At 40.3% G+C, this 16,122-nt stretch overlaps 1 protein-coding gene across 7 annotated transcripts in view; it reads right to left on the minus strand.

Moving 5' to 3' along the window:
- The window catches only part of phactr3b (phosphatase and actin regulator 3b), a 135,993-nt gene that overhangs the window by 748 nt on the left and 119,123 nt on the right, over nt 1-16,122 (minus strand). For all 7 annotated transcript variants that reach the window (XM_061875568.1, XM_061875566.1, XM_061875571.1 and 4 more), the window contains 4 exons: nt 14,335-14,390; nt 9,325-9,386; nt 6,879-7,019; nt 1-20 (listed from right to left, as the gene is read on the minus strand). The exon at nt 1-20 is cut by the window's left edge and continues 57 nt beyond it. In XM_061875568.1, coding sequence (XP_061731552.1) covers nt 1-20; nt 6,879-7,019; nt 9,325-9,386; nt 14,335-14,390 — 279 coding nt within the window. The remainder of the gene's footprint in view (nt 21-6,878; nt 7,020-9,324; nt 9,387-14,334; nt 14,391-16,122) is intronic.

Here is a 16,122-nt window from a genome sequence, read left to right on the forward strand (position 1 = left end):
AGTTCCTTCCGTATGGCGGCCTGCGAAAACAAATGCGGCATCCAGCGTTAGCGCCGTCAATCCTTTCGGTCCTTAGAATACGGCAGGTTTATGCAAATACCGGCCCGCAAAGACTTTTAATTTGGCCTCCCGTACATCACCCAAACAGGCTTTTTATTTTTATTTATTTAGCCTTTATTTAACCAGGTAAAATCCCATTGAGATCAAAGATCTCTTTTCCAAGGGTGACCTGGCCAAGACGGCAGCAGCAAGGTTACATTAAAAACAGTAAACAACACATGAAACATCAAATTTACAATATTAAAACTTGCTCATATGACGTGTGCGGCTTCAGCGGTCGCAGAGGCTAAAACTCAGACATGGGAGGAGTTCGGGTAAGCCACGGAAAACGACTTCCGGACAGCTTCGAAGCGATTCTGGACCACCATCTGCCGCCTCAGGAAAGGGAATCAGTGCAGTGTCAACACCGTGTATGGTGGGGATGGTGTTCTGCTGACCTCGACTGCCAATGTTGTGGGTCGGTGGAGGGAATACTTTGAAGACCTTCTAAATCCTACCAGCACGTCTTCCTGTGAGGAAGCAGTGCCTGGGGAATCTGTGGTGGACTCTCCTATTTCTGGGGCTGAGGTTGCCGATGTAGTTAAAAAGCTCCTCGGTGACAAGACCCCGGGGGTGGATGAGATCCGTCCGGAGTTCCTTAAGGGTCTGGATGCTGTGGGGCTGTCTTGGTTGACAAGACTCTGCAACATTGCGTGGACATTGGGGGCGATACCTCTGGATTGGCAGACCGGGGTGGTGGATCCTCTCTTTAAGAAGGGGGACCGGAGGGTGTGTTCCAACTATCGTGGGATCACACTCCTCAGCCTTCTCGGTAAGATCTATTCAGGTGTACTGGAGAGGAGGCTTCGCCGGATAGTCAAAGCTTGGATTCAGGAGGAACAGTGTGGTTTTCGTCCTGGTCGTGGAACTGTGGACCAGCTCTATACTCTGGGCAGGATTCTTGAGGGTGCATGGGAGTTTGCCCAACCAGTCTACATGTACTTTGTGGACTTGGAGAAGGTGTGGCCTCCAGCTCGGCCTGAATTACGGGAGATTTTCGGGAGAAAATTTGTCCCGGGCGGATTTCGGGAGTCTCTCGAAAAATCCGGGAGGGTTGGCAAGTATGGTTTAACTCCATCCATTTTCTACCGCTTATTCGCTTTTGGGGATGCGGGGGGCGCCGGTGCCTATCTCAGCTAAAATCTGGCAGAAGGCGGCGTACACCCTGGACAAGTCGCTGTCTCATCGCAGGGCTGTTTAACTCTTCACGACAAATTACGACACTTTATGAATGATTAAACATCAAATCTACTTTCAGAAATTACATGAACCATCTTGAGAATGTTGTTGATTTAGAAATCACTCATTGAACAAGCTGGTTAACACGGCTGTATCTAATAAATGACGATGTCAGACTAGCAGCATACAAACTCTCTACAATTTATGGCCGTTTAAACTAGGGTTGCTCATGTATGCAGTACTCCTGCCACCCTGTAGGGGGCAATAGCAAAGCATTTGTGTGATAATGAAGCAAAAGTAGAATGAGTAGTAGAAGATGGCACTATTGACCCAGAAAAAAATCAAAGTCAATCGTAAAAATCTGACTTTTACCAGCGACTGGAAAACAAAGTATAAAATGTATTTAAATTGCTGACTTTGTGATGTATTTTGTATTCGGGGTCGTGTTGTTTCACTCTGTTTAATACATGTAGCTCTAAATTTGACCTGTAGAGGGCGATAAAGCTTAGGTTTATTTGTGTTGAGCTACATAGTGTGCAATTTTGCTATGAACAATTAATGTATAAAGACTGGACCTTCTATTTGATATACCGTATTTCCTTGAATTGCCGCCGGGTATATAGTATGCGCCTGCCTAGAATTACTTGCCGGGTCAAACTCGTTTCGCAAAATAATTAGCGCATGCTTATTAGCATTACCGCCGGCTCAAGATTAACGCCGGGTCAAACTCATTTTGCAAAATATTTTTATTAGTGCGTGTCTAGAATTTCCGCCGGGTCAAACTCGTTTCGCTAAATAATTAGCATATGCCTAGAATTTCCGCCGGGTCAAACTCGTCACGTCACGAGTGACACTTCACCTGTCATCATTTTCAAAATGGAGGAGGCTAAATTCATTTATTTGAAATCACATAAAGGGAAGAAGATTAAGAGCTATTCAGTAGGATTTAAGGTCCAAGCTATTGAATATGCTAAAAAGAACAGTAAGCAGCTATGTTTTATTAATATACCATAGCTGCGTGTGTCAAATATGAGTCATTAAAATACTCCCGCCTCCTGGTGGTAGAGGGCGCTAGTGATCCTTCTTGCGACTACTCGGCTGCAGAAGAAGTGACAACAAGCAGCAAGAGTGAGCAGCGATCCTTTATTTTTTCCTCTCGCTTGCACTTTTAACATGGAGGATTACATATCTAAAATAAAACAGTTTTCTAAACTGGACTTTCAATCGAAGCAGAAGGTAATAAAGGAAGATCTCCATCGAGACAGAGAGACATTTAAAACTGAAGAAAGATAAGGAAGACTTCTAGAAACAAGTTATCGATACTTCTGATCAGAAGGAGCTGTGCATGGACTTCATTTATAAGTAAAGGTAAGACCATAATAACCTTTTTTTTATTAAATGTGCTTTTCATGATGGTATCCTTACATCACACTCAAATTTATAAGCGCAGGCCTAAATTTACCGCATGCCTTTGGTAATCGCCGGAGTGAGAAGAGGTTTTAAATTAATTAGCGCTCCGGCGGCAATTGGAGGAACTATGGTATACAATAAGTATTATTTATGTAATGTGCAGGCCACACGTTTGGACACACCTTCTCATTCAAGGTGTTTTCTTTATGTTCACGACTATTGTAGATTGTCACTGAAGGCATCAAAACTATGAATGAACACGTGGAGTTATGTACTTCCACAAAAAAAGGTGAAATAACTGAAAACATGTTTTGTATTCTAGTTTCTTCAAAATAGCCACCCTCTGCTCTGTTTACTGTTTTGCACACGCTTTGCATTCTCTCCATGAGCTTCCAGAGGTTGTCACCTGAAATGGTTTACACTTTGCAGGTGTCATAGTTTTGATGCCTTCAGTGACAATCTACAATGTAAAAGCCATGAAAATAAAGAAAACGCATTGAAATGAGAAGGTGTGTCCAAACTTTTGGCCTGTACTGTACACAATGGACATTATACTTTTGTTGTAATGTTTATATTTTCAGTCTCGCAAAGCTAAATGAAAGAAGAAGTGTAAAGAAATAAAATTGAAGGAAAATCAACCAACAAAATGTCTGGAGCTTCTGTTTCTTCAGTCCTGTTAAATATCCCTCTAGCTGCAAAACGAGCATTGAGGGCAGAATAATGAATTTATTAACACTGCAGTGCGAAAGACGATATTTTTACTTTGCAATGAACAAATGGACGAAACATCCAAATTGCGATGTCCGGCCCCTAAGGCCTTTGGACTCTTTCTTTTATGGAGATGAAAAACCCTGATATACGGAATGTCGTTTTGACAGATTCAACTTGGCCTAGTTTGCAAAGAGCTTACAAATACTCTAGGTCAGGGGTCAGCAACCTTTTTGAAAGCAAGAGCTACTTCTAGGCTACTGATTCATGCCAAGGGCTACCAGTTTGATACACACTTCAATACATTGCCAGAAATAGCCAATTTGCTCAATTTACATTTAATAACTACATCTCTATATATAAAAGATGGGTATTTCTGTCTGTCATTCCGTCATACATTTTTTTTCCTTTAACAGAAGGTTTTTTGTAGAGAAAAAAATGATGAAAAAAACACTTAATTGAACGGTTTAAAAGATGAGAAAACACGAAAAAAATTAAAATAAAATTTTGAAACATGTTTTTTTAATTTAGACTCTTTTTAAAGTTATAAATTCAACCGAAAAAAATGAAGACAAAAACTAGCTAATTTGAATCTTTTTGAAAAAATTACAAAAATAATTTATGGAACATCATTAGTCATTTTTCCTGATTAGATTAATTTTAGAATTCTGATGACATGTTTTAAATAAGTTAAAATCCAATCTGCACTTTGTTAGAATATATAACAAATTGGACCAAGCTATATTTCTAACAAAGACAAATCCTTATTTCTTCTAGATTTTCCAGAACAAAAATTTTAAAAGAAATTCAAAAGACTTTGAGATCAGATTTAAATTTGATTCTACAGATTTTCTAGATTTGCCAGAATATTTTTTTTTTAATTTTAATCATAATAAATTTGAAGAAATATTTCACAAATATTCTTCATCGAAAAAACAGAAGCTAAAATGAAGAATTAAATTAAAATGTATTATTATTCTTTACAATAAAAAAAAATACATTTACTTGAACATTGATTTAAATTGTCAGGAAAGAAGAAGAAGGAATTTAAAAGGTAAAAAGGTATATGTGTTTAAAAATCCTGAAATAATGTTTAAGGTTGTATTTTTTTCTCTAAAATTGTCTTTCTGAAAGTTATAAGAAGCAAAGTAAAAAAATAAATGAATTTATTTAAAGAAGTGAAGACCAAGTTTTTAAAATATTTTCTTTGATTTTCAAATTCTATTTGAGTTTTGTCTCTCTTAGAATTAAAAATGTCGAGCAAAGCGAGACCAGCTTGCTAGTAAATAAATACAATGTAAGAATTAGAGGCAGCTCACTGGTAAGTGCTGCTATTTGAGCTATTTTTAGAACAGGCCAGCGGGCGACTCATCTGGTCCTTACGGGCGACCTGGTGCCCGCCTTGGTGACCCCTGCTCTAGGTTAATGGTGACATGTCCTGTGCATCACTCACAAAATGACTTATTGTAAAGTGCAACACAGAACAATTAATGAGCAACCACATTTATGACCAAAGAAACAGGGCAAAGTGATAAAACTGAAAGAGGGCTCTAGTTTTTTTGTCTGTGACCTCTAGCTGTTTGTAAAGCCTTAAGAAATAATTCTAAGCAATCATTAGTACATAAACCTGAGCATTATTTCTAAGGCCCAGAGTTGCCAGACCTCTCCCTTCACCATTAGTCTTATTTTGAACATTCTGGAGAACCAGCGTCCTCTACAGAAGACATTTGATTCGGGTCTATTTATTTTGCTGTTTTTTAAGGCCCTTCTACAAACACAGCTAGCCAAAGATCATCTCTGTGACCTCACTCTAGTGTTTTTTGAATCTGCTGCAAAAATGTGAGTCTTCCGCAAGTTTATATTTAGCAGTTGAATAGTCCAAATGGTGAAAACGAGAGGAGCTAAAATGGAACCTTGAGGAACACCACTAGTATGATTCAATAAGTTGAACACAGGACTACTGACTGCATCTGAACTAACCAAACTTCACCTTATCAGCCTACAAACACATTACAAAGACATGTCCAACTGCCAAAAAGGAGAGGATCTAAATAGTTGCCTCAGTTATGTAAATCCCAGATTTGGACTCCAGTGTTCTATGTTTGTTAGAATTTTAAAATGCCAATGGAAAGATCTGCCAATTTGTTTCCAGTGGCCCAAGTTCCTCTATACAAAAGGGGCACTCTAGAACTGAACTTGGGGGGTTGGTATGGTGGCATTGATGACTGGTCACAAGTTGAATAGTCCTAATAAATACTGTACAGAGTGGGAAAATATCAACTTTATCGCCTGCTGATTTTGTAAGTTTACTCCCTGAAAAAGATGTGAACCGTCCCCAATTTTTATGGTAGGGTTGTAAAGTTATTAAATAAAGTTTATAAATTCAATGGGAAATAAGTATTTGATCCCCTTCATACTCTGACCCCCACAAATCGGCTTTTTCCTTTTTAGAAAAGTACTTGGAAGCTCAGCTCATTATGTGGATCCAAAACTCTTAACCACCATGAGCCATACTTGCCAACCCTCACGGATTTTCCAGGAGACTCCCGAAATTCAGCGCCTCTCCCGAAAACCTCCCAGGACAAATTTTCTACCGAAATTCAGGCGGAGCTGGAGGGGGCGTGGCAGAGTGAGGACAGCCTGTTTTCACGTCTGCTTTCCCACAACATAAACAGCGTCTCAGCCCAATGACCTTATAACTGTAGAAAGATCGATTGCGAGGTCTTGGTTTCTTATGTGGGTTTATTGTTAGGCAGTTTCATTAACATCCTCCCAGCACGGTAACAACACACAACAACAGCAGTCACGTTTTCGTCTGCCGTAAAGCCGTTCGTCTGCCGTAAACAGCAATGTAGTGACCCTCTTAAACAGGACAATACTGCCATCTACTGTACATGCATATGGTTGGAAAGATAGTGACAGAGAATAGAACAAGGATGGACAATTCAACACTTAATTCAACAATGAGTACATGAGTGTTATGTGTGTGTATATCTGTAAATAAATGAACACTGAAATTAGAGTATTCCTTTTATTTATATATATATATATATATATATATATATATATATATATATAATACTTGGTGAATTGTAGCTGTAAATATACTCCTCCCCTCTTGACAACGCCCCCACCCCCCACTTCCTGAATTCGGAGGTCTCAAGGTTGGCAAGTATGCCATGGTCAATACCAGAGACCTGTCAAAAGGACCTGCAAAAAACTTGAATCTGCGACTAGACCATCAACAAGATGAGACACTTTGGACACATTCATTTGAATATGGAGGATAAACAAGACTACAGCAAATCGCCTTCGGTCTGGAACTCCATGGAAAATTTCACTTCATGGGGGTGAGGATAATTAATGGTAAGGGACCAGCCCAGTAAACCCTGTTAATCTCCGGTACCCCCTGGAGTGCTAGTAGATTTAGATTGAAGTAGTTCAGTATCCAGTCAGGTAGAAAGCACATGGTTCATACTCACTTTATCAGCAGCAGACAGTCTGGTCCAGGGTTTGTCTGCTCGCCTGTCGTAGTCCTGAGCTTTGGCCACTTCCACATAGTCACTGAAACGAATGAGGATCTTTCTGTCCCTCAGCTCGTCCACCGTCGGCCGCTGGTTGAGCTGCGCCAACACATTGCAAGTCAGTGGGCTTCTGCTAAAACATGCTAGAAGGGGTTTCTTTCTGCTCCTGGTCTCTGGTTCCCCCCAAAACAAAAAAATTCCCATTGCTGTCTGTGATATTGACATTGATACGCAATTCTTACATCTGTAAAAACACTTTCTGGCTGCCATTTTCAGGAAATCGCCAAACATGGCTATATTAAATAGACTACAATGTTATTAAATAGCAGCAAATAAACTTCTCTACAATTTATGAATGATCAAACAGCTAATCTCTTTTCAGAAATTATATTAACCATGTTGAGAATGTTTTTGAAATCACTCATCGAACAAGCTAGCTAACACGGCTGTAGCTACTAAACTTTGATGTCACACTAGTAGCAAACATACTTCATGACAATTTATGAATGATTAAACAGCTAATCTACTTTCAGAAATTACATTAACCATTTATTTTGAAATCACTCATCAAACAAGTTAGCTAACATGAGTGTAGGTACGAAACGTTGATGTCACACAAGCAGCAAATGTACTTCACGACAATTTACTGCAATTTATCCATTATTAAACAGCTAATCTACTTTCAGAAAAAACATTAACCATCCTGAGAATGTCTTACTTTTTTTTTTAAATCACTCATCGAACAAGCTAGCTAACACGGCTGTAGCTACTAAACTTTGATGTCACACTAGTAGCAAACGTACTTCACGACCATTTATGAATGATTAAACAGCTAATCTACTTTCAGAAATTACATTAACCATTTATTTTGAAATCACTCATCAAACAAGTTAGCTAACATGAGTGTAGGTACGAAACGTTGATGTCACACAAGCAGCAAATGTACTTCACGACAATTTACTACAATTTATCCATTATTAAACAGCTAATCTACTTTCAGAAAAAACATTAACCATCCTGAGAATGTCTTACTTTTTTTTTAAATCACTCATCGAACAAGCTAGCTAACACGGCTGTAGCTACTAAACTTTGATGTCACACTAGTAGCAAACGTACTTCACGACAATTTATGAATGATTAAACGGCTAATTTACTTTGAGAAATTACATGAACCATCTTGAGAATGTTGTTTATTTTGAAATCACTCATCGAACAAGCTAGCTAACATGAGTGTAGGTACGAAACGTTGATGTCACACAAGCAGCAAATCTACTTCACAGCAGATTACTACAATGATTAAACAGCTAGTCTACTTTCAGAAATTAAATGAACCATCTTGAGAATGTTTTGTTTTTTTAAATCACTCATCGAGCAAGCTAGCTAACACGGCTGTAGTTACTAAACTTTGATGTCAGACTAACAGCAAACGTACTTCACAACAATTTACTACAATTTATGAATGATCAAACAGCTAATCTACTTTCAGAAATTACATTAACCATTTTGAAAATGTTTTTTTATTTTTAAATCACTCATCGAGCAAGCTAGCTAACACGGCTGTCTCTCCTAAACTGATGACCTAGCTAAGCAAATATTTTACATATTGTAGCTTCTGTGACGTATGCGTTTTATTGATTACTTGTGTGTGTTTTCTACCTCTACCTCTAGGCCAGTGGTTCTTAACCTGGGTTCGATGGAACCCTAAGGGTTCGGTAAGTCAGCCTCAGGGGTTCGGCGGAGGTCAAAACACACCCGACTCATCATGTAAATACAAAGTTCTCCCTATCGGCGTACTACGGATACGGCAACAGCTGACTGATTTGCAGGTGTGTCATTCGTTGTGAGTTTATGTACTGTGTTGGTTTTGTGGTTTGAACAAGGTGATGTTCATGCACGCTTCATTTTGTGCACCAGTAAAACAACATGGTAACACTTTAGTATGGGGAACATATTCACCATTAATCAATTGCTAATAAACATGCAAAATAGTAACATATTGACTCTTAATTAGTCATTATTAAGTACCTATTATTGCCTTATTCAGCATGGCCTTATTATAACACTTACCCTCTAACCCTAACCAAATAACTAAGTTAAGTATTTATTACTTAGAATATGTTCCCCTAGTGTTCAAATAACTCTAAATGAAGTCTTTGTTACTTAGAATATGTTCCCCTAGTGTTCAAATAACTCTAAATGAAGTCTGTGTAACTTAGAATATGTCCCCCATACTAAAGTGTTACTAGAAACATATAACTTTGTCTTGAATTTAAAAAACAATTTATTTTTCACCAAAGAAGGATTGCGCACATGAAACTTGTGGGGTTCGGGACCTCCAACAAAGTTAGGAACCCTCTGTGTCAAGGGGACCAAGATAGTGGGAGAATACATGTAGCAAGGGTACCTTTCTGTTCAGCCGTTGTTTGATTTCCCGCCTCTCTTCCTGTTCAGTTTGGTCATTTCTTTCTGTCGAAGAAAAACAGAAATCACGTGACAACTTATTGTTACCAAAGTACATTCCCTCACTCGTTTCATCACGATTCTGAGAAATAATTGGCTGAATGGACCTAACAATCAATACTGTGGGAGTTAAGTTTGGTTGGGGTGCAAGTGTTGGGGCAGGCAACATTCTGATCCTAACAATCAATACTGTGGGAGTTAAGTTTGGTTGGGGTGCAAGTGTTGGGGCAGGCAACATTCTGATCCTAACAATCAATACTGTGGGAGTTAAGTTTGGTTGGGGTGCAAGTGTTGGTGCAGGCAACATTCTGATCCTAACAATCAATACTGTGATAGTTAAGTTTGGTTGGGGTGCAAGTGTTGGTGCAGACAACATTCTGATCCTAACAATCAATACTGTGGGAGTTAAGTTTGGTTGGGGTGCAAGTGTTGGTGCAGACAACATTCTGATCCTAACAATCAATACTGTGGGAGTTAAGTTTGGTTGGGGTGCAAGTGTTGGTGCAGGCAACATTCTGATCCTAACAATCAATACTGTGGGAGTTAAGTTTGGTTGGGGTGCAAGTGTTGGTGCAGGCAACATTCTGATCCTAACAATCAATACTGTGATAGTTAAGTTTGGTTGGGGTGCAAGTGTTGGGGCAGGCAACATTCTGATCCTAACAATCAATACTGTGGGAGTTAAGTTTGGTTGGGGTGCAAGTGTTGGTGCAGGCAACATTCTGATCCTAACAATCAATACTGTGGGAGTTAAGTTTGGTTGGGGTGCAAGTGTTGGGGCAGGCAACATTCTGATCCTAACAATCAATACTGTGGGAGTTAAGTTTGGTTGGGGTGCAAGTGTTGGGGCAGGCAACATTCTGATCCTAACAATCAATACTGTGGGAGTTAAGTTTGGTTGGGGTGCAAGTGTTGGGGCAGGCAACATTCTGATCCTAACAATCAATACTGTGATAGTTAAGTTTGGTTGGGGTGCAAGTGTTGGTGCAGACAACATTCTGATCCTAACAATCAATACTGTGGGAGTTAAGTTTGGTTGGGGTGCAAGTGTTGGTGCAGGCAACATTCTGATCCTAACAATCAATACTGTGATAGTTAAGTTTGGTTGGGGTGCAAGTGTTGGTGCAGGCAACATTCTGATCCTAACAATCAATACTGTGATAGTTAAGTTTGGTTGGGGTGCAAGTGTTGGGGCAGGCAACATTCTGATCCTAACAATCAATACTGTGGGAGTTAAGTTTGGTTGGGGTGCAAGTGTTGGTGCAGGCAACATTCTGATCCTAACAATCAATACTGTGGGAGTTAAGTTTGGTTGGGGTGCAAGTGTTGGGGCAGGCAACATTCTGATCCTAACAATCAATACTGTGGGAGTTAAGTTTGGTTGGGGTGCAAGTGTTGGTGCAGGCAACATTCTGATCCTAACAATCAATACTGTGATAGTTAAGTTTGGTTGGGGTGCAATTGTTGGTGCAGGCAACATTCTGATCCTAACAATCAATACTGTGGGAGTTAAGTTTGGTTGGGGTGCAAGTGTTGGGGCAGGCAACATTCTGATCCTAACAATCAATACTGTGGGAGTTAAGTTTGGTTGGGGTGCAAGTGTTGGGGCAGGCAACATTCTGATCCTAACAATCAATACTGTGGGAGTTAAGTTTGGTTGGGGTGCAAGTGTTGGGGCAGGCAACATTCTGATCCTAACAATCAATACTGTGATAGTTAAGTTTGGTTGGGGTGCAAGTGTTGGGGCAGGCAACATTCTGATCCTAACAATCAATACTGTGGGAGTTAAGTTTGGTTGGGGTGCAAGTGTTGGGGCAGGCAACATTCTGATCCTAACAATCAATACTGTGTGAGTTAAGTTTGGTTGGGGTGCAAGTGTTGGTGCAGGCAACATTCTGATCCTAACAATCAATACTGTGATAGTTAAGTTTGGTTGGGGTGCAAGTGTTGGGGCAGGCAACATTCTGATCCTAACAATCAATACTGTGGGAGTTAAGTTTGGTTGGGGTGCAAGTGTTGGGGCAGGCAACATTCTGATCCTAACAATCAATACTGTGGGAGTTAAGTTTGGTTGGGGTGCAAGTGTTGGTGCAGACAACATTCTGATCCTAACAATCAATACTGTGGGAGTTAAGTTTGGTTGGGGTGCAAGTGTTGGGGCAGGCAACATTCTGATCCTAACAATCAATACTGTGGGAGTTAAGTTTGGTTGGGGTGCAAGTGTTGGTGCAGGCAACATTCTGATCCTAACAATCAATACTGTGGGAGTTAAGTTTGGTTGGGGTGCAAGTGTTGGTGCAGGCAACATTCTGATCCTAACAATCAATACTGTGTGAGTTAAGTTTGGTTGGGGTGCAAGTGTTGGTGCAGACAACATTCTGATCCTAACAATCAATACTGTGGGAGTTAAGTTTGGTTGGGGTGCAAGTGTTGGTGCAGGCAACATTCTGATCCTAACAATCAATACTGTGGGAGTTAAGTTTGGTTGGGGTGCAAGTGTTGGTGCAGACAACATTCTGATCCTAACAATCAATACTGTGGGAGTTAAGTTTGGTTGGGGTGCAAGTGTTGGGGCAGGCAACATTCTGATCCTAACAATCAATACTGTGGGAGTTAAGTTTGGTTGGGGTGCAAGTGTTGGGGCAGGCAACATTCTGATCCTAACAATCAATACTGTGGGAGTTAAGTTTGGTTGGGGTGCAAGTGTTGGTGCAGACAACATTCTGATCCTAACAATCAATACTGTGGGAGTTAAGTTTGGTTGGGGTGCAAGTGTTGGGGCAGGCAACATTCTGATCCTAACAATCAATACTGTGGGAGTTAAGTTTGGTTGGGGTGCAAGTGTTGGTGCAGGCAACATTCTGATCCTAACAATCAATACTGTGGGAGTTAAGTTTGGTTGGGGTGCAAGTGTTGGGGCAGGCAACATTCTGATCCTAACAATCAATACTGTGGGAGTTAAGTTTGGTTGGGGTGCAAGTGTTGGGGCAGGCAACATTCTGATCCTAACAATCAATACTGTGGGAGTTAAGTTTGGTTGGGGTGCAAGTGTTGGTGCAGACAACATTCTGATCCTAACAATCAATACTGTGGGAGTTAAGTTTGGTTGGGGTGCAAGTGTTGGGGCAGGCAACATTCTGATCCTAACAATCAATACTGTGGGAGTTAAGTTTGGTTGGGGTGCAAGTGTTGGTGCAGGCAACATTCTGATCCTAACAATCAATACTGTGGGAGTTAAGTTTGGTTGGGGTGCAAGTGTTGGTGCAGGCAACATTCTGATCCTAACAATCAATACTGTGTGAGTTAAGTTTGGTTGGGGTGCAAGTGTTGGTGCAGACAACATTCTGATCCTAACAATCAATACTGTGTGAGTTAAGTTTGGTTGGGGTGCAAGTGTTGGTGCAGACAACATTCTGATGGCACAAGCAGCTGCTCTGCAGGCTCACAGGTGTCCAGTCCGAGATGAGACAAATGTTTCAAAGGACTCCATTCCTGAAATGCTACTTTAGTCTCTATGTCCAGTTTCTGCCTGCAGAACAACATTAGACTGAATAGCTTGCAATGATGCCAACGCTTAAACACCAATTTGCATTTCGATTCATCATGATTGATCACAGACAATTACCCGCGTGCACGATGTAAATTCATTTTTCAAAAGTGGCCCGCTGAAAGCAGCCATTACTGCGATGTGGCCCTCAATGAAAAGGAGTTGGACACCCCTTCTTAAGATCAAATTTAGATGCATTCATTTCTACCTCGAATGTGAAGAAAGTGTGCTGAACGTGAGATTACAATACAATGCATTGGAATTGACACATTTATCTGTTCTTTAAAGGACTCAAAAATGGACTTAAAAAACACCCAAAATAAACCAATTACCAATATGGTTTTGGTCCTGACTTTACTTTTAGTTTTATAGCTCTAAGACAGTGGTTCTCAACTTTTTTCAGTGATGTACCCCCTGAGAACATGTTTTTCATTCAAGTACCCCCTAATCACAGCAAAGCATTTTTGGTTGAAAAAAAGAGATAAAGAAGTAAAATACAGCACTATGTCATCACTTTCTGATTTATTAAATTGTATAACAGTGCAAAATATTGCTCATTTGTAGTGGTCTTTCTTCAACTATTTGGAAAAAAAGATATAAAAATAAATAAAAACTTGTTGAAAAAAAACAAGTGATTTATTTATAAATGAAGATTTAAGAGTAATCATCAACTTAAAGTGTCCTCTTTGAGGATTGTAATAGAGATCCATCTGGATTCATCAACTTACTTCTAAACATTTCTTCACAAAAAAAGAAATCTTTAACATCAATATTTATGGAACATGTCCACAAAAAATCTAGCTGTCAACACTGAATATTGCATTGTTGCATCTCTTTTCACACTTTATGAACTTACATTCATGTTTTGTTGAAGTATTATTCAATAAATATATTTATAAAGGATTTTTGAATCGTTGCTATTTTTAGAATATTTAAAAAACAAATCTCACGTACCCCTTGGCATACCTTCAAGTACCCCCATTTGAGAACCACTGCCTTCAAGTACCCTCATTTGAGAACCACTGACTTCAAGTACGCCCATTTGAGAACCACTGCCTTCAAGTACCCTCATTTGAGAACCACTGCCTTCAAGTACCCCCATTTGAGAACCACTGCCTTCAAATACCCCCATTTGAGAACCACTGCCTTCAAATACCCCCATTTGAGAACCACTGCTCTAAGAAACCAAAAATACAGTTTTCTCAAAGCATTCCCAACTGGACAGTTGGGTTTGTCTTAGAAGAAGTTCAAGCTCTGTGACTTAGATTGGACAGATCTAGTCCTGCTCCAGGTCTAGACCATGATCTGGATGGATGACAACATCCATAAAAACCAAACTATTGTGTTTTCTCACAAAACAAAGAATCGCTTTTTTGGAGTTAGTATTAGTGTTTATTCAGAACTTACGTTTTAAGATGTTCCGACTCTCCAGCTCCTCCACCGCGGGTCTCTGGCTCAGTCTCCTACGGAAGAACACCAAGATTATGTTCTGGACCATTTTGAGAATGGGCTGCTGGGGGTTCTCTCCGCTGCGTGGTTGGACTCTCAGTGCCACCAGCTCTTTGGATGCTGGTGTCCTCTATGTGTCCAAGAGCCGCACATCCACGCATCCAAACTACACCTCTTAGGAAGACACATCTGAATCAGGCGTAAAAATCCAACTCAGGTGTGAAAATGAGGCATGGGGGTCCTTCTTGGCAAATACATTCCAGCAAGGGGAAAGTTGAGCAGATGTTAAAAAGGTTGTTTCCTGGTGGATGTGTGGAGGATGCTGCGTGCGCTCTGAGCGGAGTGCAGCAGCGCAGCACACACCGCCTCCTTTGTAGCACACTGGGAAGGGGTGGGACACACACACACACACACACACACACACACACGCACGCACATTCACCCTTTCAGGCATGTTGCACTGCAACGTCACCAATCAACTAATGGCCTTATCTCTCCTTTTTTAAAAATCTGCTGCCATTAAACTATCACTACCATTCTACTCTTAAGTTAAAGTTGTAATTAAACAACAATCATTTTATTTTATTCCAAACATTTTCCATGGCCTAAAATGGTCCTTACACAGCTGTGTGCTTGACTTTAACTCATTGAGTCACAAACAGTTTTTAAAGCTTTTTTCTACCACATTAAAGGCCTACTGAAGTGAGATGTTCTTATTTAAAGGGGGATAGCAGCTCCATTCTATGTGTCATACTTCATCATTTCCCCATATTTTTGCTGAAAGGATTTAGTAGAGAACATCCACCATAAAGTTGGCAACTTTTGGTCACTAATAAAAAAGCCTTGCCTGTACCGGAAGTAGCAGACGATGTGCACGTGATGTCACGGGTTGTGGAGCTCCTCACATCTGAACATTGTTTACAATCATGGCCACCAGCAGCTAGAGCGATTCGGACCGAGAAAGCAACAATTTCCCCATTAATTTGAGCGAGGGTGAAAGATTCGTGGATGAGGATAGTGAGAGTGAAGGACTAGAAAAAAAGGACAGGGCAGTGGGAGCGATTCAGATGTTATTAGACACATTTACTAGGAAAATCCCTTATCTGCTTATTGTGTTACTAGTGTTTTAGTGAGATTATAAAGTCATACCTGAAAGTCGGAGGGGTGTGGTGACCACCAGTGTCTCTGATAAAAGCCATGGAGGAGCCAAGAAAGTCGCAGCTGCCTCTTTGACAGCTGCAGGAGGACTCAAGCGCTGCTCATGTCTCCGGTAAGAGCCAACTTATTACCACAATTTTGTCACAGAAACCTGCCGGTTGACATGTGGTAGAGAAACATCTCCGCTTGACTGCTCTGTTCAATATTAAAGTTTCACAACAAACAAAGAAACACCGGCTGTGTTTTGGTTGCTAAAGGCAGCTGCAATCCACCGCTTTTCACCAACAGCATTCTTCTTTGATGTCTCCATTATTAATTGAACAAATTGCAAAAGATTCAGCAACACAGATGTCCAAAATACTGTGTAGTTATGCGATTACGGCAGACGACTTTTAGCCGTGAGTGGTGCTGGGATAAAATGTCCGTTCCAACCAATAACGTCACAAGCACGCGTCAACATAAGCGTCATCATTCCACGACGTTTTCGACAGGACACATCGCGGGAAATTTAAAATTGCAATTTAGTAAACTAAAGCGGCCGTATTGTCATGTGTTGCAATGTTAATATTTCATCATTGATATATAAAC

This window comes from Nerophis ophidion, linkage group LG16, assembly GCF_033978795.1.
Source record: "Nerophis ophidion isolate RoL-2023_Sa linkage group LG16, RoL_Noph_v1.0, whole genome shotgun sequence".
In the NCBI taxonomy this organism is placed as follows: Eukaryota; Metazoa; Chordata; class Actinopteri; order Syngnathiformes; family Syngnathidae; genus Nerophis; species Nerophis ophidion.